The sequence below is a fragment of the Astyanax mexicanus genome, chromosome 6 (assembly GCF_023375975.1).
Source record: "Astyanax mexicanus isolate ESR-SI-001 chromosome 6, AstMex3_surface, whole genome shotgun sequence".
NCBI lineage: Eukaryota > Metazoa > Chordata > Actinopteri > Characiformes > Acestrorhamphidae > Astyanax > Astyanax mexicanus.
The window spans coordinates 10239244-10260543 of record NC_064413.1 but is presented as its reverse complement, the minus strand read 5'-3'; the positions used below and the strand labels follow the sequence as shown (position 1 = coordinate 10260543).

Genomic DNA, 21300 nt, shown 5'->3' with positions numbered 1-21300 from the left:
CAGGAAGTTTATTAAATAAGTCTTTTTACATCACGATAGCACTAAGCTAGTTCTCTGGGCGCTGCTGTTGTTGGCAAGTCACGGTGAGTCGTCAGTCGACCATGAATGAATAGGTAGGATAGGGGAATCTTTTTTCACAGTTGAATTCTAGCTCTTGCTGAAAATTTCTGGTTACTGACAATATGAGATGGAAGAGCACCAATAACAAATTAAATAAACGTTGCTAAAAATGTTTTATTATTCGTCCTGAAACAGCGACTCGCCATGACTGAACTTTAAGATAGCTGTGGCCAGAGAGCTAGCTTAGTGCTACGCAATGTAAACAGTCTATTTTAATAAACTTTCTGTGCACTTTCAATGTTCTCAATGCCTTGTTTACGTGTGGAACTACTTTGAGCTTGTTAGCGGTGGAAAAAATTATTTCTCTGCATGAGCAAAATATGCTCCTATAGCGCCCATTCTAAAGCTTGTTTGGAGAAACCTGAAGAAAATGCTGTGTTTCTGAATACTGGGGGAGAATGGAGGTGAGCTATTCAACAATGGTTAGTACTCGTAATTATGTTTTACTACACCCCAAGTCCATTTCACACTGGAGTTCTCCTTTAACACCGAAGTGGTTTGGACTTTGGAAATTGTTGAACTGTTTGAAGAATAAAATTTGTACTAGTTTTGGTAATGAGAATATACATTTTTAAAATGAAAACTAGCTGTTATCAGTCTGAGATAAACAGTACATCAACAACCTTCCGATCATGAACTCTTTAAGCTTCATGAATTAAAAAAATAGGATAAGTAGCTGTTTTTACACTGTCATTGTTTCCAGTACCAATTTTTTACTTATAGTATTGTGATTTCATGATTGGAAGGTTGTTGATGTACTGTGAACTTCATTTACAGAACCCTGCAGAGGACTTACAGAGGAAAGTAGAAGCATGATTGCATCCTCTGACCTTACAAATGGTCCAACTTTATTGAAAATCGTCATCTTATTTGTCCTTTTTGACCAGTCGCGTTTCCAAACTTGTATATATTTGTATGTTAACGGTTGTTTGGTCAGTTGTCAAATGTTAACTAGTTATTTACACGTCACTTGTACGTCTTTTAATTAAGGGATTTGTCAAGTCATATTATCTAACACAAGGTGGTTTAGTGTTGCTTAGTCATCTGAAGTAATTACCTTTTTTTATATAGTAAGCTGTGGTGTATGGCATAGAGCATGCCTTAAGAAGTCTGAAGGCTCAAGGCTATCCTGTGTAAGTTTACTGGAACAAATTACCTCAAACAAATGATACTCCTCGGATGTAAACACTGTACTTATAGTATGATTTTTCTTTTATGTTTCATATATAGGACATCAATTTATCTGAGGAGGAGTGTAGTGTAGAAGACAGTTATTCATCAGGAGAAGAGTACATTCCAGATTCTGCATCTGAAAGCTTGGACTCTGAATATGACATTGACTCTGACAAAAATCAAGAAAAAACAAGAAGAGAAGATGGGCAGATCCTTTTAGAGACATCAAGATTGGATATTTCAGAGGACGTTCAGATTAACCGTTCCATTGGAGATGTTCAAAACAGCAATGAGACTACAGTAACAGAAGACAAATTGGAAAGCTGCGTAGGAACAACTGAGAAAAATTATTGTTTTGTGTGTGGAAAGCCTCAAACTAAAATTACACGACATTTCAAAATACATGAAAAAGAATGTCTAAAAATTGCTCAAGCTCTTAGCCTCCCCAGTGGATCCAAAACCAGAAAAATACTGTTGGAAAAATTTAGAAATGAGGGCAATTTTAAGCACAATGCAGAAGTACAAAAGACTGGAATAGGTTGTCTGAAAGTAAAAAGGATCCCAAAAACTAGCAACAGAAAAGAAACATTTGACTACTGTTTGTACTGTAAAGGAATGTTTGCGAAGAAAGAACTGTGGAGACATGCACGGAGATGCCCTTTAAAATCTATAGCCCACAGAGAGAGCTCACATGATGCATTTAAAGACAGAAGAAAAGTTTTGGGTGTGGCAACCTCTCAATCAACCCTGTCCCAACCCATATCTGATGGTGTGTGGAAGATATTGTCGAAAATGCATCAGGATGATGTGTCACTTGCAGTGAGAAATGACCATTACATACTGCAACTTGCTCAGTCATTATTTAATAAACATGGCCATGACCCATCTAAACATGAATACATTCGCCAAAAAATAAGAGAACTTGGTCGATTAATTGTCACCCTTCATAATACTACGAACATTCATAACCTGGAAGAAGCCATACAGCCCCGGAACTTCATCACACTCACCAATGCAGTAAAGGATGTAGCAGGATTTGATGGTGAAAACAACAGCTACAAGTCTCCAAGCCTTGCTTTAAAAATTGGTCATTCTCTGAGAAAGGTCAGTGACCTCATACAATGTCGAGCACTCATGACGGATGATCAGGAGGGCATCAGATCTGTCGAAATGTTCCAAAAACTGTATGAAGCCAAATGGTCAGAGTTCGTCTCCCATTCTGCTTTGTCAAATCTAAGTGAAGCAAAATACAATAAAGCTTCCTCTCTGCCACTAACTAGAGACATACAAAAGCTCCATCAATTCTTAGATCAGGAGGCAGAATCAGCACTGAAGGTTCTAAAAGGGACATCATGTGCTACAAATTATGCTAAACTGTCTAGATTGACTCTTTGTCAAGTCATTCTTTTTAACAGGAGACGGGCAGGCGAAGTGTCAAAGATGACTGTTAAAAATTACCAGGACCGCAAGACTTCAAAGTTAAGTGATGTGAACTTTGGCCTGTCTGAGATGGAAAAAAAACTTTCTGAGCATTTTGCCAGAGTTGAGTTAAGAGGCAAAAGAGATCGAAAGGTTGCTGTTCTTCTCACTCCCAAAATGACCACTGCCCTTTCACTTCTTGTAAGCAAAAGACAGGAATGTGGTGTGGAGGACTCAAACACCTACCTTTTTGGAATTCCTCGATGTCAGAGCCACTACAGGGGTCAAGACTGCCTTAGATCCTATGCAGATTTGTGCGGTGCAGAAAACCCAGCATACTTGAGGTCTACAAACCTAAGAAAACATGTTGCTACGATCAGCCAGGTGATGAACCTAAAAGATAATGAGTTGGACCAACTTGCTGATTTTCTTGGGCATGATATACGAGTGCACAGGGAATTTTATCGCCTGCCAGAGTCCACAATTCAGGTGGCAAAAATTTCTAAACTGCTTTTGGCTATGGAAAAGGGAAGTCTGTCCAACATCCAGGGAAAGTCCCTTGACCAGATTGATGGTGTGTATTATTGCAAAGGTGATCCACATATGATCTGAAATGACAAGTGTACTTAAGTTTATTTGTATTTCAGATGAAGTGGATATGAGCAATGCCAGCAAGGAAGGAGTTGAGGCAGACATTTTTACCACTTGGCAAACTGAGGGAGAAGGTAAGTGTCTTTCTGCTACTTAATGTGATTTTTAACTATGGGTTTTTAACTATGGGTTACATTACAGTATTACCACCTCTAATGGCATTTTAGACATCACTTTGTTGTGACTGTATAGCAGGGGCACTGGGCACTAGTCCATGAAAATATCAGATTCATCACACTTGGCTCTAATAATAAGATGCCTCTGAAGGCTTTAGGCTTGGAACTTAGTAGAGTGGTAGATCTCCAGGGCCAGGCATCCCTGTTCTGTTAATGCATTTAAATTTTTTAAGTTCTACTAGGGGTGGGCGATATGGCCTTCAAATATTGTCACAATATTTTATGATATGTTTGCGATAACGATATTCAATAACGATATATAAACAATAATGTTTTTTTTTGCCAAAAATTGTTTTGCAGGCAACTGTTTAACTGTAACTGTAAAACAGGGTTCAGTGCTAAAACTCAATATGCACATAGGGGTGAGCGATATAATATCGTTTACGATAATACAGGTGTTGTACCGAAATCTGACTCCCCCACAGAATCTGACTCCCCTTCGCGTGCAGGCCTGCTAACATTCAGCCCGATTTAAACCAAACATTTTTTAATAAGTAGAGCTTTAACTGAACTTTTTACAAAAAAAGAAAACATTTGGGTGGTTTGAATGAGCGAAATCAGTTCAGAATGATGTTAATTAACATTGCAACACTGAAGACGCATAGACCTATTATTTAAGAAAAATGTTTTAAGAACAGATCTCTGAAAGATTAAAATGCCAACAATGCGAACAACAGGCCTGAACATTAGTAAAATAGGCTACAAGTATGCTGTCTGAATGACTTTCCTCTAATCTAATATAATTTAACATGGTTTAAGAATATAAAATACTTTCTAAACAAACAAACTTTTTTATATTGAGCTTTGCCTACATCCAAAAACACACACAAAAACAGTAATACGGCTATACACTGCACAATCATTAAACCATAATAGATCAAGAACAATATCATAATTTACAATTACTTTCGTGTTCTCTAATATTATTAACAATGTTTAAGAATATAAAATACTGTCTGAACAACAAATCTTTTTTATTTTAAGCGCAAAAACACAAACCGCAATAAGGCTATGCACTGTACAATCATTAAACCGCAAAAGACCAACAATTTGCAAAAAGAAAAATAAAATCGGATATATATTTTTGTTACATAGTAAAGGCATATCAAACTATCAAACAACATGTATTCTACTTAAAACTTCAAATATATTGCACATATTGCACAGTGCAGTGCACACTGCGCAGGTCAGAGCTGTGTGATAACATTCTAATGTGTTCAACTTAAAAAAAAAAACAGTTTGATTTGTTACTTTGCTATATTGCGATTATCACGCCATAACTTTATATAAAATCTAAAAAGCATTAAAAAAACTGACATCACAGACCAATTTCTTGAGCCCGACCCGGCCGAGGAAAGTGGTGGGAAATATCTGCCCAACCAGGTGTACTGGGCCGAAATCCGACTCCCCTTTGTGTGCAAGCATGTCATGTAAACGTGGGCGCTAGAGGTTACGCACGTGCTGTGGGTTATTTTTGTGTGTAAATAAATAACACTTTATCTTTATATTTCACTCAGAACACAGTAAGATATAAAGACTCTTGCAGTGCTGGTTGAGTTTAGTTGTAAGGAAACAAAGAAGGTTGTTGCAGTACTAAATAACCCGTAGGACTGAATGCCTTTCAGCCATAATGATCGATATTACGAGAACATGATACACACAGTGCTGGGGCTCTGGGGTGTCCAAACTTTTGACCCATTTCTCCATTACACACAGTACTGGGCTCTGGGGTGTCCAAACTTTTGACCCGTGGCTCCATTACACACAGTGCTGGGGCTCTGGGGTGTCCAAACTTTTGACCCGTGGCTCCATTACACAGTACTGGGGCTCTGGGGTGTCCAAACTTTTGACCCGTGGCTCCATTACACACAGTACTGGGGGGGCCGGGGTGTCCAAACTTTTGACCCGTGGCTCCATTACACACAGTACTGGGGGGCCGGGGTGTCCAAACTTTTGACCTAATGCTGTTTTATCCCATAGCTGCTCCATTACACACAGTACTGGAGTTCTAGCTACCTGTCCTTCGATCTAGCTGCCGTCCTCCGATTGGCCCCATTCATTCCTATGGGGCCACTTCGTACGACATTCGTACGAAATCCGTACGTCGTAACTTTTCGTAACGCATATTTTCGGAAAGAGCTCAATAAGTTCTACAGGTCCTCAATTGGTTTCATCTTCGTATCTCAAAAATTGCGACGTCCACGGGCGTGCAAAGTTCTGCCCATTCATTTTCAATGCGCGAAAAAACGCGTACTTACGAAGTTTTTACGAAAAACGTAATTCCGATCGGAAAGCTGTATACAACCCACCATTCCCGATAAGGACGCACGTTTTCTCTTTTGAACGAAGTCGATATTTCGAAAACTGCGGCACTAGTTAACCGGACAAAAAACAGGTGGAATAATAATAATAATAATAATAAGAAGAAGAAGAAGAAGAAGAATAAGACTTAAGAAGATCAATACTGTGATTGCATTACTGCAATCACACTAACTAGATTGCAGTTCCTACAGAAACTGCGAGTGTGATTGCAGTGCTGGCTGGTATCTGCTATGGTGTTGCTAAGGTGTTGCCAGGCGGTTGCTAAGGTGTTGCTATGGTATCCGGGGTGGTTGCTAAGGTGTTGCTAGGTGGTTGCTAGGTGGTTGCTAGGGTGTTGCTAGGTGAAGAAGAAGAAGAATAAGACTTAAGAAGATCAGTACTGTGATTGCATACTGCAATCACACTAATAAGAAGAAGAAGAAGAAGAAGACTTAAGAAGAACAATACTGTGATTGCATTACTGCAATCACACTAATAATAATAAGAAGAAGAATAAGACTTAAGAAGAACAATACTGTGATTGCATTACTGCAATCACACTAATAAGAAGAAGAAGAAGAAGAAGACTTAAGAAGAACAATACTGTGATTGCATTACTGCAATCACACTAATAATAATAAGAAGAAGAATAAGACTTAAGAAGAACAGTACTGTGATTGCATACTGCAATCACACTAATAAGACTTAAGAAGAACAGTACTGTGATTGCATACTGCAATCACACTAATAAGAAGAAGAAGAAGAAGAAGACTTAAGAAGATCAGTACTGTGATTGCATTACTGCAATCACACTAATAATAATAATAAGAAGAAGAAGACTTAAGAAGATCAGTACTGTGATTGCATTACTGCAATCACACTAATAATAATAAGAAGAAGAATAAGACTTAAGAAGATCAGTACTGTGATTGCATTACTGCAATCACACTAATAATAATAAGAAGAAGAATAAGACTTAAGAAGAACAGTACTGTGATTGCATACTGCAATCACACTAATAAGAAGAAGAAGAAGAAGAAGAATAAGACTTAAGAAGATCAGTACTGTGATTGCATTACTGCAATCACACTAATAAGAAGAAGAAGAAGAAGAAGAATAAGACTTAAGAAGATCAGTACTGTGATTGCATTACTGCAATCACACTAATAAGAAGAAGAAGAATAAGACTTAAGAAGAACAGTACTGTGATTGCATACTGCAATCACACTAATAATAAGAAGAAGAATAAGACTTAAGAAGATCAGTACTGTGATTGCATACTGCAATCACACTAATAAGAAGAAGAAGAATAAGACTTCAGAAGAACAGTACTGTGATTGCATTACTGCAATCACACTAATAATAATAAGAAGAAGAATAAGACTTAAGAAGAACAGTACTGTGATTGCATTACTGCAATCACACTAATAATAAGAATAAGACTTAAGAAGAACAGTACTGTGATTGCATTACTGCAATCACACTAAAAAGATATAACACTGAGTGCTAGATAAAGGTAACGCTTAAACTCTCGCTCAGCGGTGCTCCAAACCGCGATAGTCGGCGGTACTCCGAGCTGCGAAAGTCAGCCTTGGACCATCGCCAACTCCCTGTTTGGAGCACCGCAGAACCATTTCTTTCAGCTAAACTCTTACCTCAGACTTGGTGATTGGGGGCTTGGCCAGTTTCACCACGCTGAAGCTCCAGAGTCGCTCTGTGTCCTAAAATACAACGCGAGCGGCACCCGCTCTGACCGGTGTTGTGTCGAGTTGTTACCCTGTCAGAAGGACCCCTTTAAGAAGACACGGTTTTCTGTACCAAACATTTCCTTGTACTGTGTAAGGTAATAAAATGTAAATAGGTCTAGTAATCATGATTATAGAGGACATTGTTTAATTTAAGATGCCTGAAGACAGTCAGTGGAAAATGACACCATCAATTTATTCTAAATAGGGACACAAGAACTTATGATTTTTTTTTTTTATGCAGTCTGATTCAGGACAAATAAGCCTATAATAAACAGAGCAATGTAAAAGAAATTATACTGTTTTCAGCAAATAGCACCACATTGTACACCAGGAACATTTGAGTACTTTCATATAGTTCTGCCATTAATATCCAATGTCTAAACAAAAATTATTGCTACTGGGAAATACAAGATACATGACATTTATTGTGAGATAATTTAGGACACAAACTTATAATATATGGGGCAATAAAACAAACTATAGCAAGTTTTATGTAATCTAAATCATTAAAAAATGGGGCATTATCACCTAAAACAGTTCTTTCAGCTGTTGGCACCACGTTTTACACTATGCTAATACACAAAATCTGTGGAATTCTGATATTTTTACTAATGTCTGTACTAAAACAATTACTGCTGGGACATGTAGCATTCGGTTGGAATGATTCTAATGTGATATGAATCAGGATACATAGATCTATTATAAATGGGGCATTAGGACAAAGTATGCTTCATTCAGCCTTTGGCACCACGTTTTACACTAGGCTAATACACAAAATCAGTTGAATTCTCAACATTTTTTGACAGACTGGTGAACCATGCATTTACCTCTTAGAGACTCTGCTTCTCTAAAATGATATTTTTATTCCCAATCGTGATTTAGTTGCAAACTAACTAATTAGTTCTGTTAGTAACACCAGCTTTTTTTAAGATGTGTTACACCATCAAGATTTAAATGAGTTAATTAAATGGTAAAATGTCTGTTTTAAATCTTTCTTTACCCCCCCCGATCATTATTTTAAATAAGTTCCGCCTAAGAATCATGTGCTTCTGGACTAAATGAAATTGCACTGATTGCACCAACATTTAGGTTTTATCTAGTCCGTTTTTGATTTTTTTTCCCCCTATGCGTGTGCTAAGTCTGCTAAATCTTATGTAACATTTCTCTTAGGTGGAAACATTGGTGCAGGCAGCAGTGTGGCTTCTTCTGGAAATACTGGTATGATTTTCCTTTATTTCTATTGCAAATAAATGATATATAGAATACAAAAATTGGCATTTACATATTGTCATTCCATCTGAGTACAAGTACACAGTGGAGCAAAATTACAGTGAAATATGGAACAGTCTGTACAATACAGACATACATAAACATACAGTACAAACATACAAAATCATTAAGCGATGAAAAAAAAGTATGTAAGTTTACCCGCTGACAAAGATATAAACTGTCTATAATTTTAAGGGCAGTTTTATTTTATATAATACAGTGGCTTGCAAAAGTATTTGGCCCTCTTGAACTTTTCAAACTTTGACCACATTTCAGGCTTCATACATAAAGATATGAAATTGTATTTATTTTTGTGAATAATTAAGAAGTGTGACACAATCGTGAAGTTAAACTAAATTTATTGGATATTTTAAACTTTTTTTTTTTTTTTTTAAATAAAAAACTGAATAGTGGGGTGTGCAATAGGGCTGCAGCTATCGATTATTTTTGTAATCGGGTACTCTACTGAAAAATCGATTCGATTAATCGAGTAATCGGATAAAACTTTTTTTTGTTAAAGAGCAATTAAAAAGGCATTTTACTCAATAATGAATGACCAATTGGTTTCCTTTTTTAGATGTTATATTTTTAAATTCACAACATATATTTCCAAATTGCAAATACAAATAAATAAGACACAATAAATAAATAAATAAATACCACAATAAAAAAATACATTTAATTACATTACTTTCACATTAGGATTTCTTGTAAATATCAAATATAGGGTATAAATCAATAAAAAAAGGCATAAACATCGTCTTTGTGTTGTGCATCTTAGCTTCTGAGACGTTGTCAGTTCTGCCAGTGTTGGATCAGTGTGCTGCATTCTTTTACCACCAAGCCACTTCTCCAAAATATATCAGGACCTGTGGAATAATTGTGATACACAAGTATTACAAATGTGGGTTTTTTTCTTTATTTATATGTTGGACTACTTGGGTCTAATTACATCACTAAGACTAATAACTCTAATAATAAGTTCATGGCCGTGCATTTATGAACACTAAGATTGACACCTATCGCATTGGGGCACATTAGACACTAGTGGTAATTAATATTTTATCCAATAAATAAGAGACACACTTCCTTATATGAACAACACAGTGTTCATACAGTTTTTGTCTCACCGGCCAAATGTACTCTTAGATGAAGAAATTATGCATTTAGTTTCCAGCCAAAGTAACTTCAGTTTAGCTAACTTTTAACATTTTTATTGTTTATATTCTGAACTCCACAGCGCTGTGTTTACTGTTTACATAAAGCCTGTATGAACTCTGTTCTAATAAACTAACCACACATTATAGACAGTGCTTCTATTAATTCACACTCCAAAGCGCTGTCTTTTTTTTATTAATTCACGTTAATGTCAATCTCATTGATTTATTATAAGTTATATTTACCTGCTCTCTCGGCGTCCTCGCGTCTCGGGTGTCCTCGGCTCAGATGGTGCAGCATTAAAACGCGCTGTTTTGGCACTGTACCGAGTACAGGTCACAGTTCGAACATAAAATGCTTTTATTCCTTTAAAATCACCGTTTTCTCTCGCCATATCCATTTTGCCGCTGCTCAAACCTCCGTCTCCTTGTTCCCGGGCAGGGTGACGTAACGCTGAGCGCGTTGTCAAAATAAAAGTCGCGAAAATACTGCGCGCTGAGTTTATTAATTAAATAAACGATTACTCGAGGCACAGAAAATTAATCAATCAATTTTGTGAATCGAGTTACTCGATTTACTCGAGTAATCGTTTCACCCCTAGTGTGGAATATTATTCAGCCCCTTTGCTGTCAGTGCAGCAAACTCACTCCAGAAGTTCAGTGAGGATCTCTGAATGATTCAGTGTTGACCTAAATGACTGATGATGATAAATAGAATCCACCTGTGTGTAATCAGGTCTCCGTGTAAATGCCTCAGTGTTCTGTTTAAAGTGCAGAGAGCATCGTGAAGACCAAGGAACACATCAGGCAGGTCCGAGATACTGTTCTGGAGAAGTTTAAAGCTGGATTTGGATACAAAAAGATTCCCCAACCTTTAAACATCTCAAGGAGCACTGTGCAAGCGATCATATTGAAATGGAAGGAGTATCAGACCACTGCAAATCTTCCAAGACCCGGCCGTCCCTCTAAACTTTCAGCTCAAACAAGAAGACTTAGAGGTGCAGCCAAGAGGCCCATGATCACTCTGGATGAACTGCAGAGATCTACAGCTGAGGTGGGAGACTCTGTCTATAGGACAACAATCAGTGGTACACTGCACAAATCTGGCCTTTATGGAAGAGTGGCAAGAAAACCACTGTTGAAAGAAAGACATAGGAAGTGCCGTTTGTGCAGCAAATATGTGGAAGAAGGTTCTGTGTTCAGATGAGACCAAAGTTGAAAGTGCTATGTGTGACAGAAAAGTAACACTGCTCATCTCCCTGAACACACCATCCCCAAAGTGATCCCCATGGTGGTGGCAGCATCATGGTTTGGGTTTGCTTTTCCTTCAGCAGGGACCGGTAAGATGGTTTGGGCAGTCCTGGCGGAAAACCTGTTGGAGTCTGTAAAAGACCTGAGACTGGGACGGAGATTTATCTTCCATCAAGACAATGATCCAAAACATAAAGCAAAATCTAATTTGGAATGGTTAAAAAATAATCGTATACTGGTGTTGGAATGGCCTTTGTAGCGCCACCTTTTGCTGTGATTACAGCTGCAAGTCACTGGGGGTAGGTCTCTATCCGTTTTGCACATCGAAAGAGAAATTTTTGCACATTCTTCCTTACAAAACAGCTGGAGCTCAGTGAGGTTGGATGGAGAGCGTTTCTGAACAGCAGTTTTCAGCTCTCGATTGAATTCGGGTCTAGACTTTGACTTGGCCTATTAACGCAGGGGGGCTGAATAATTTTGCATGCCCAATTTTTCAGGTTTTTATTTCTAAAAAAAAAAAAAAAGTTTTAAAAATCCAATAAATGTTGATTCTTCCCCCCCCCAAAAAAAAGACAATTTCATATCTTTATGTTTGAAGCCTGAAATGTGGCAAAAGTTCAAGGGGGCTGAATACTTTTGCTAGGCACTTGTATATACATTTACAGAGAGAAAAATATAGGAGTTCTGGCTCCTACAGGCCAGTTAGATGCTCCTAATCAACTCGTTACCTGCATTAAAGACATCTGTCTTAAATTGCCACCTGTATAAAAGACTCCTGTCCACAGACCCAATTAATCAGTCAGACTCTAACCTCTACAACATTGGGCAAGACAAAAGAGCTTTCTAAGGATGTCAGGGACGAGATCATAGACCTGCACAAGGCTGGAATGCTACAGAACCACAAGGAAGACACTGGGTGAAAAGGAGAAAACTGTTGGTGCAATATAAAAAAAATGGAAGAAATACAAATTGACTGTCAATCAACATCAATCTGGGGCTCCATGCTAAATCTCATCCCGTGGGGTATCCTTGATCATGAAGAAGGTGAGAGATCAGCCTTAAACTACACGGGGAACTTGTTAATGATCAAGATCTCCAAGAAAAACATTGGTAACATATTAAGGTCATGGAGTGGCCTAACTTATGCGGGAGCTGAAGGTCCAAGTTGCCAAGCAACAGCTTCAAAATCATAATGATTTCGAGATGATCTGCGAAGAGGAGTGGACCAAATTCTTCCTGACATGTGCGCAAACCTCATCAACTACAAAAAACGTCTGACTGCTGTGCTTGCCAAAAAGTTTCAAGTCTTGTTTGCTAGAGGGATCAATTACTTATTTCTCGCTGCAAAATGCATATTAATTGATGTATTTTATATGATGTGATTTTCTGGATTTTATGTTGGGTATTCTATCTCACTGTGAAAATTAACCTACCCTTAAAATTATAGACTGTTCATGTCTTTGTCAGTGGTCAAACTTACAAAATCAGCAATCGAAAATATTGTGAATATTTTTATCTTAATTACGTTTATTCAATTAATACATTTTGGCCCTATATTATTAAATAGTTATTGAGAAATTTATAAACACAATTGCACAGAGATAATAACTTTGACACGCAGATCATACGTCACAGTATATCTTGATTTGGTTTATATAAAACACAGACAGTCCTCATGCTATGGAGGACCAAAAATGACATAAGTATAAATAAATAAATGCACATATAAATGTAGAAATAAATAAATATATAAATAAATAAATGTTGAAATAAATAAATAAATATATATATATGAATAAATAAATAAATACACGCATAAATAATTTTATAGGTAAATAAATACATTTCTTATTAATTATGTATTTATTTATTCATTTATATGTGCATTTATTTATTCATTCATTTATTCATTTATTTATTTATTTCTACATTTATTTATTCATCTATTTATTTCCACATTTATTTATTTATTTATTTATTTCTACATTTATTTATTTATTTCCAAATTTCTTCATTTATTTATTTCTGTATTTCTGCATTTGTATGGTAATTAGGTAGGCGGTCCTATCCTCGCTCTATAGCAGGATTGGTTGCTTGCTCGCTCGCCGGTGTTACGGTGAATTCAGTCCCCCTGTTCGCAGCGCAGCTGTTTCTTCGTGTCAGCGACTTTTTACTTCTGTTGTAAAATAGTGTTCATGTAATTTCATACTTTAAAGTGTAAAAAATAGTCAGAATATGTTTAAATACTCATTAAAAACAAGATTTCGCTCCCTGCAATAGACTGAGTTTAGGTGATCTAGTGGATTTAGCCGTACCGTTTATATAAAGTTACTTTATTCTGTTCAGACTCCAGTAAGTGTAGTTTGTGATTCTCTAGTCTCACCACACTCACTAAACTGGGTAAATAAAAAACAGAAATAAATGAAAAAAATGTGGAAATAAATAAATAAATGTAGAAATATATAAATAAATAAATGTTGAAAAAAAATAAATTATGAATTATTCTCGTAATATTACAACTTTATTCTTGTAAAATTAAGACTTTATTCTCGTAATATTACGACTTTATTCTCGAAGTGAACTGTTTTTTTTTTTTTTTTTAAGAGTGGCCCTAAAACGCCGTCATACTTTACTGCAAATTGTTAATGTTAATCTTTTCTGCATTGGGTTGAACATTTTATGGCTTAGTTTTCTCTTTTATGCTATTGTATGCTGTTTTGGTTTTTTTTCCCTGTATGTGTCCATTTGAAATCTGTTACTAGAAAATCTGTAAATTTCTTAGAACACTCTTTAGATGGAAACATTGACAAATGCTTCAGAGAAGCTAATTCTATATTTGAAAATATCTGATTTTATGAGTATATATTTTTTAAACATTTATTTTGCCTTATGTTGTATCCATTAACATATTTTCTTTGTGAAGTTTCATGAGATAACTAAGTTTGTTTTATTTCTAACAGCGCAAAGAGGAAGAAAGACGGCTTATGTGAAGCAACCATGGAGCAGTCTGGAAACTAAGGCTGTCATGAAGCACTTTGGGCAGCACATAAAGAAAGGAAAGTTAGCTACCTTGACAGAGTGCGAAGCATGCAAAGAAGCAGAAAACCCCATTCTGGAGAAACGGACATTACAAAATATTAGAGACTTTGTGCGAAACAGGGGAATATCTCACAAGCGCCTTTTACTTTCAGTAGATAGATAAGTAAAGGTGTACTGCTGTATGAATCAGTTATGTGAGGTGTACTGCTGTATGAATCAGTTATGTGAGGTGTACTGCTGTATGAATCAGTTCTGTGAGGTGTACTGCTGTATGAATCAGTTATGTGAGGTGTACTGCTGTATGAATCAGTTATGTGAGGTGTACTACTGTATGAATCAGTTCTGTGAGGTGTACTGCTGTATGAATCAGTTCTGTGAGGTGTAGTGCTGTATGAATCAGTTATGTGAGGTGTACTGCTGTATGAATCAGTTCTGTGAGGTGTACTACTGTATGAATCAGTTCTGTGAGGTGTACTGCTGTATGAATCAGTTCTGTGAGGTGTAGTGCTGTATGAATCAGTTATGTGAGGTGTACTGCTGTATGAATCAGTTCTGTGAGGTGTACTACTGTATGAATCAGTTCTGTGAGGTGTAGTGCTGTATGAATCAGTTATGTGAGGTGTACTGCTGTATGAATCAGTTCTGTGAGGTGTACTACTGTATGAATCAGTTCTGTGAGGTGTACTGCTGTATGAATCAGTTATGTGAGGTGTACTGCTGTATGAATCAGTTATGTGAGGTGTAGTGCTGTATCAGTTCTGTGAGGTGTACTGCTGTATGAATCAGTTCTGTGAGGTGTAGTGCTGTATGAATCAGTTATGTGAGGTGTACTGCTGTATGAATCAGTTATGTGAGGTGTACTACTGTATGAATCAGTTCTGTGAGGTGTACTGCTGTATGAATCAGTTATGTGAGGTGTACTGCTGTATGAATCAGTTATGTGAGGTGTACTACTGTATGAATCAGTTCTGTGAGGTGTACTGCTGTATGAATCAGTTCTGTGAGGTGTACTGCTGTATGAATCAGTTATGTGAGGTGTACTGCTGTATGAATCAGTTATGTGAGGTGTACTACTGTATGAATCAGTTCTGTGAGGTGTACTGCTGTATGAATCAGTTCTGTGAGGTGTACTGCTGTATGAATCAGTTATGTGAGGTGTACTGCTGTATGAATCAGTTATGTGAGGTGTACTGCTGTATGAATCAGTTCTGTGAGGTGTACTACTGTATGAATCAGTTCTGTGAGGTGTACTGCTGTATGAATCAGTTATGTGAGGTGTACTGCTGTATGAATCAGTTCTGTGAGGTGTAGTGCTGTATGAATCAGTTCTGTGAGGTGTACTGCTGTATGAATCAGTTCTGTGAGGTGTAGTGCTGTATCAGTTCTGAGGTGTACTGCTGTATGAATCAGTTATGTGAGGTGTAGTGCTGTATGAATCAGTTCTGTGAGGTGTACTGTTGTATGAATCAGTTATGTGAGGTGTACTGCTGTATGAATCAGTTATGTGAGGTGTACTGCTGTATGAATCAGTTATGTGAGGTGTACTGCTGTATGAATCAGTTATGTGAGGTGTAGTGCTGTATCAGTTCTGTGAGGTGTACTGCTGTATGAATCAGTTCTGTGAGGTGTAGTGCTGTATCAGTTCTGTGAGGTGTACTGCTGTATGAATCAGTTCTGTGAGGTGTACTGCTCTATGAATCAGTTATGTGAGGTGTACTGCTGTATGAATCAGTTATGTGAGGTGTACTGCTGTATGAATCAGTTATGTGAGGTGTAGTGCTGTATCAGTTCTGTGAGGTGTACTGCTGTATGAATCAGTTATGTGAGGTGTAGTGCTGTATCAGTTCTGTGAGGTGTACTGCTGTATGAATCAGTTCTGTGAGGTGTAGTGCTGTATGAATCAGTTATGTGAGGTGTAGTGCTGTATCAGTTCTGTGAGGTGTACTGCTGTATGAATCAGTTATGTGAGGTGTACTGCTGTATGAATCAGTTATGTGAGGTGTACTGCTGTATGAATCAGTTATGTGAGGTGTACTGCTCTATGAATCAGTTATGTGAGGTGTAGTGCTGTATCAGTTCTGTGAGGTGTACTGCTGTATGAATCAGTTATGTGAGGTGTACTGCTGTATGAATCAGTTCTGTGAGGTGTACTGCTGTATGAATCAGTTATGTGAGGTGTAGTGCTGTATGAATCAGTTCTGTGAGGTGTACTGCTGTATGAATCAGTTATGTGAGGTGTACTGCTGTATGAATCAGTTCTGTGAGGTGTACTGCTGTATGAATCAGTTATGTGAGGTGTAGTGCTGTATGAATCAGTTATGTGAGGTGTAGTGCTGTATCAGTTCTGTGAGGTGTACTGCTGTATGAATCAGTTATGTGAGGTGTAGTGCTGTATGAATCAGTTCTGTGAGGTGTACTGCTGTATGAATCAGTTATGTGAGGTGTACTGCTGTATGAATCAGTTATGTGAGGTGTACTGCTGTATGAATCAGTTATGTGAGGTGTACTGCTGTATGAATCAGTTATGTGAGGTGTAGTGCTGTATGAATCAGTTCTGTGAGGTGTACTGCTGTATGAATCAGTTATGTGAGGTGTACTGCTGTATGAATCAGTTATGTGAGGTGTAGTGCTGTATCAGTTCTGTGAGGTGTACTGCTGTATGAATCAGTTATGTGAGGTGTACTGCTGTATGAATCAGTTATGTGAGGTGTAGTGCTGTATGAATCAGTTCTGTGAGGTGTACTGCTGTATGAATCAGTTATGTGAGGTGTACTGCTGTATGAATCATTTCTGTGAGGTGTACTGCTGTATGAATCAGTTATGTGAGGTGTACTGCTGTATGAATCAGTTATGTGAGGTGTACTGCTGTATGAATCAGTTATGTGAGGTGTACTGCTGTATGAATCAGTTATGTGAGGTGTAGTGCTGTATGAATCAGTTATGTGAGGTGTAGTGCTGTATCAGTTCTGTGAGGTGTACTGCTGTATGAATCAGTTATGTGAGGTGTAGTGCTGTATGAATCAGTTCTGTAGGGTGTACTGCTGTATGAATCAGTTATGTGAGGTGTACTGCTGTATGAATCAGTTATGTGAGGTGTAGTGCTGTATGAATCAGTTCTGTGAGGTGTACTGCTGTATGAATCAGTTCTGAAGGGTGTACTGCTGTATGAATCAGTTCTGTGAGGGGTAGTGCTGTATGAATCAGTTCTGTGAGGGGTACTGCTGTATGAATCAGTTCTGTGAGGTGTACTGCTGTATGAATCAGTTCTGAAGGGTGTACTGCTGTATGAATCAGTTCTGAAGGGTGTACTGCTGTATGAATCAGTTCTGTAGGGTGTACTGCTGTATGAATCAGTTATGTGAGGTGTAGTGCTGTATGAATCAGTTATGTGAGGTGTACTGCTGTATGAATCAGTTATGTGAGGTGTACTGCTGTATGAATCAGTTATGTGAGGTGTAGTGCTGTATCAGTTATGTGAGGTGTAGTGCTGTATGAATCAGTTATGTGAGGTGTACTGCTGTATGAATCAGTTATGTGAGGTGTACTGCTGTATGAATCAGTTCTGTGAGGTGTACTGCAAAATATTTTCTATTTCTATTTTACAAAGTAAAAATTATTTTAAATAAAAAAAATAGTTCAGCAAATGTAATGTAAGATGCGAAGTTGATAAACAGTTAATTTATTTGTAAAATAAAGCATGTTTAGTTGGAGCTGGTTGATTGATTTGGTGTAGTTCAGTCACAGGAGGTACTGTGTTATTAGCGAGAGTCTGAGGGGAGGGGTTGTCCTGTGCTATGTGTTTTACACATCATAGATAAATGAGTCTTTAACAGCAAAATACCCTGAAGCTTCAGGTGAAGCAGCCACTGAATCTCTAACCTAAAGAACCGAGAAAAGCAGCATAAATCCAAACAAGGAAGATCCCGCAATGAGTACCTACCTATCACTAGGCTTCACATGTGATTAGACTGTCTGCCCGAGCCGAATTCCCACCGCTTTCAGGAAAACGGTCTATGACGCTTTTAATGATAATAATCACAATACAGCAAAGTAACAAAGCAAACCGTGATCTTTGTGATGTTGCACAGGTGATAAATGTAATTTAATTGTATGGTATTATAATTACGTAGCGCTGGTCTGTGGCCATGCTACACGCGAACTTCTCCGCAGCTCCGCACGTCATTCATATCGCTGCGCCACGCAACTTGCGGGTCAAGATAACAGAAACGTTTAGGGCAGAAATCAGAAAATATATATACACACATACATACATACATACATACATAGAGGAAACTGAAACACCTGTCATTTTAGTGTGGGATTTTAGGTTTCATGGCTAAATTGGAGCAGCCTGGTGGCCGATCTTCATTAATTGCACATTGCACCAGTAAGAGCAGAGTGAAGGTTCAATTAGCAGGGTAAGAGCACAGTTCTGCTCTAAATATTACAATGCACACAACATTATGGGAGACATACCAGAGTTCAAAAGAGGACAAATTGTTGGTCACAGATGCTCCAGCAAAATGGCACCAAGACAGCAAGTCTTTGTGATGTATCAAGAGCCACGGTATCCAGGGTACCAGAACTGTCCGTCGGGAGCTCCACAGGGCAATCTAAAACCAGGTGTTTCAGTTTCATTGTCCAACCCTTGTATGTATATATATATATATATATATATATATATATATATATATATATATATATATATAGATAGATAGATATAGATAGATATAGATATATAGATGGCACAAGATCTTGAGAAATTTTAAAACAGCACAATGATTTCTTGTCAGGAGTTAAATATGTCTCTATGCGCGCGCACAAAACAATTTTAAGGCAATTTATTTACTTATTAACAGTGTACAGATCAGTATACAGATCATTTCAAGAATGTGCAAGGCATGTGGCCTACCTGATTTTCTTTGCAAACATTTACAACAAATCAAAGAACATTTTAAACACAGTTTTTAGTACTCTTCATAACTGAAATACAGAACATGGCTATTTAAAACGTAATAAACTTAATCGTAATAAAATATTTCTATTTATTTAGCTGCCTTATATTTAGAAGACAAGTAATCTCTTATACATTTTCATTTGTACTTAACTGCATTTGTTCTCTCTTGCCATCTGCTGCCTTTTTTGTCGTAGGCACTTTTTTTATAGAGTGACTCTGAAGTTTGCTGAGTTTGTGTTTTGGATACCTTGCCTAGGTGGTTTAGGTTCGTCTTGGACAGTGGGATCCAGAAGCTTTTCATATTACTCATACTCTGTCTGATGGTTTGTACGGAGATGATGGAACAGGTTAAGTTAGTTGTCGATCTATCTTTAATGTCAAGCAGTTTTTACAGAGTTTTTACATGTCACCGTGTTTAGAATAATGTCCGGCTTTTCGAGTCCAAATCGAGCTCCACACGAGTGAAGCTGATCCTCGTCCGGTAATTAAATCCAGGGTAGTAGACTGAGATGCTGGTGGTGTCTGAGCGTTTTACTCTGGCGCAGTGCATTCATTCACTTTCAGTGCTGTTTTAGCCAGCTATTCTAACGCTAGCTTTAGCATATGCTAGTACAATGTAGGACACTCAATGCACACGCGTAGCAACCTATACTAACACTAGATGCGTGGAGTCAATGGGCTTTGATTGTTGTTTTTTCCTCAGTGAATAGCATACTTGATAGAATTTTCTCTATACATATGGCTGTTATATTTTGAAAATGAATGATAAACATGAACAGACTTTAATTTGAATATAATCAGTTCTTTTTTACTATAACTTGGCAGAATTTCATGTTTAATATACTTTTTCGTAACTAATGCTGTGCTTATATTGTCAATGAGTTTGTTCCAAATCTGTTTTTGTTTCATCCAGCATTCTTGTGAAGAAGATGAGGTCTGTTGTGAAGAGGCCATGGTCCCAGGATGAGACTAAAGCTGTCTTTAGACACCTAAAGGGTCACATCATGGATGGACGTACTGCCTCCAAAGAGGACTGTGAAAAATGCAAAATGGCAGAGCATCCGGTATTAGCAGCCAGAACAGTTCAAAATATCCGAGACTTTGTGAGAAATAGGGGTATATCCCTTAGGAGACATGACAATGAAGACTGATGTGGATCAGTAAAAAAATATTAGATGTTTTTGCCTCTGTCCTGTCAACAACAGTCAACAATGGTCCCATGTTAGGGCTTTATTGAACGGACATTTCACTAATTTTCACAAGTGACTAATTTACACTACATTTTAAATGGAGTTTTCCCATTGACTTGAAAATACAGTCTAAGACTAGGCTTAATCCCGGTCTGAGAAACTTTCCCATATATTTCTAGATACACAGATAAGCCTTAACATTTAAAAACACGTTCTTGTTTCTAATTAATAGTTAATTTTACCATATATGTAGATCAGATCCATGTACTGTATATTAGCACTGCATAGTTGTACAGTTACTGCCTGTGTCACTGTATACTTTAATGCCCTGTTGTTCATTGGTCAGGACTCCCACAGTACGACCATAGGGCAAGTACCCGATTGGTGGAGCGGCTGACGTGGTGGTGTGTTATTGTGTGTTGTGCTGGTGTGAGTGGATTAGACACAACAGTGCTGCTAGTTTTTTTACACACTGTATCCACTCTGTTAAACAATCCTTTGTTGTTGATCCATTTTGTAGAAGTCAGAGAATTTATAGCTCCTCTGCTACTGTACAGGACGCTGTTGGCTGGAAAGTTTTGGTTGGTTGACAGTCACTACTAGACTGAAATTTGAGGTGTTTTAAAATCTAGCAGCATTGCTATATCTGATCTACTCACAGCATGAATTTCAGTAATTTTTAGTCAGTTACTGTTTTCTTATTTGTGAAGTTTATCTGTTTTCAACAAACATTTTAACAATGAAACCTTTTAACTTAATTGAACTAGAATGCCAAATATAAAAGAAACCTAATAGCCCATACAAACTAGAGAGTTTGAAGTTGGATATCTTGATGTCTTTTCAATTAAA

General features: G+C 37.5%; 2 protein-coding genes across 5 annotated transcripts in view; one reads left to right on the top strand and one right to left on the bottom strand.

Annotated features, from left to right (window-relative positions):
- The window catches only part of LOC103021919 (dynein axonemal heavy chain 11), a 232881-nt gene that overhangs the window by 96442 nt on the left and 115139 nt on the right, over nucleotides 1–21300 (bottom strand). The gene's annotated exons all lie outside the window — the stretch shown is intronic.
- Nucleotides 1196–18014, top strand: LOC111189832 (uncharacterized). Of its 4 annotated transcripts, none has more exons than XR_007439416.1 (6): nucleotides 1196–1253; nucleotides 1351–3286; nucleotides 3360–3437; nucleotides 8759–8806; nucleotides 14226–14683; nucleotides 15190–18014. XR_007439416.1 is itself a non-coding variant. In XM_049480221.1 (5 exons), the coding sequence occupies exons 2-5, from the start codon at nucleotides 1909–1911 to the stop codon at nucleotides 14465–14467; spliced, it is 1746 nt and encodes a 581-aa protein (XP_049336178.1). In that variant the 5' UTR covers nucleotides 1196–1253; nucleotides 1351–1908; the 3' UTR covers nucleotides 14468–18014. The 4 variants fall into 4 exon arrangements, 1 of the variants encoding a protein (XP_049336178.1); XR_007439414.1 differs by having other exon boundaries at nucleotides 14226–14773; nucleotides 14804–18014; XR_007439415.1 differs by having other exon boundaries at nucleotides 14226–15309; nucleotides 15400–18014.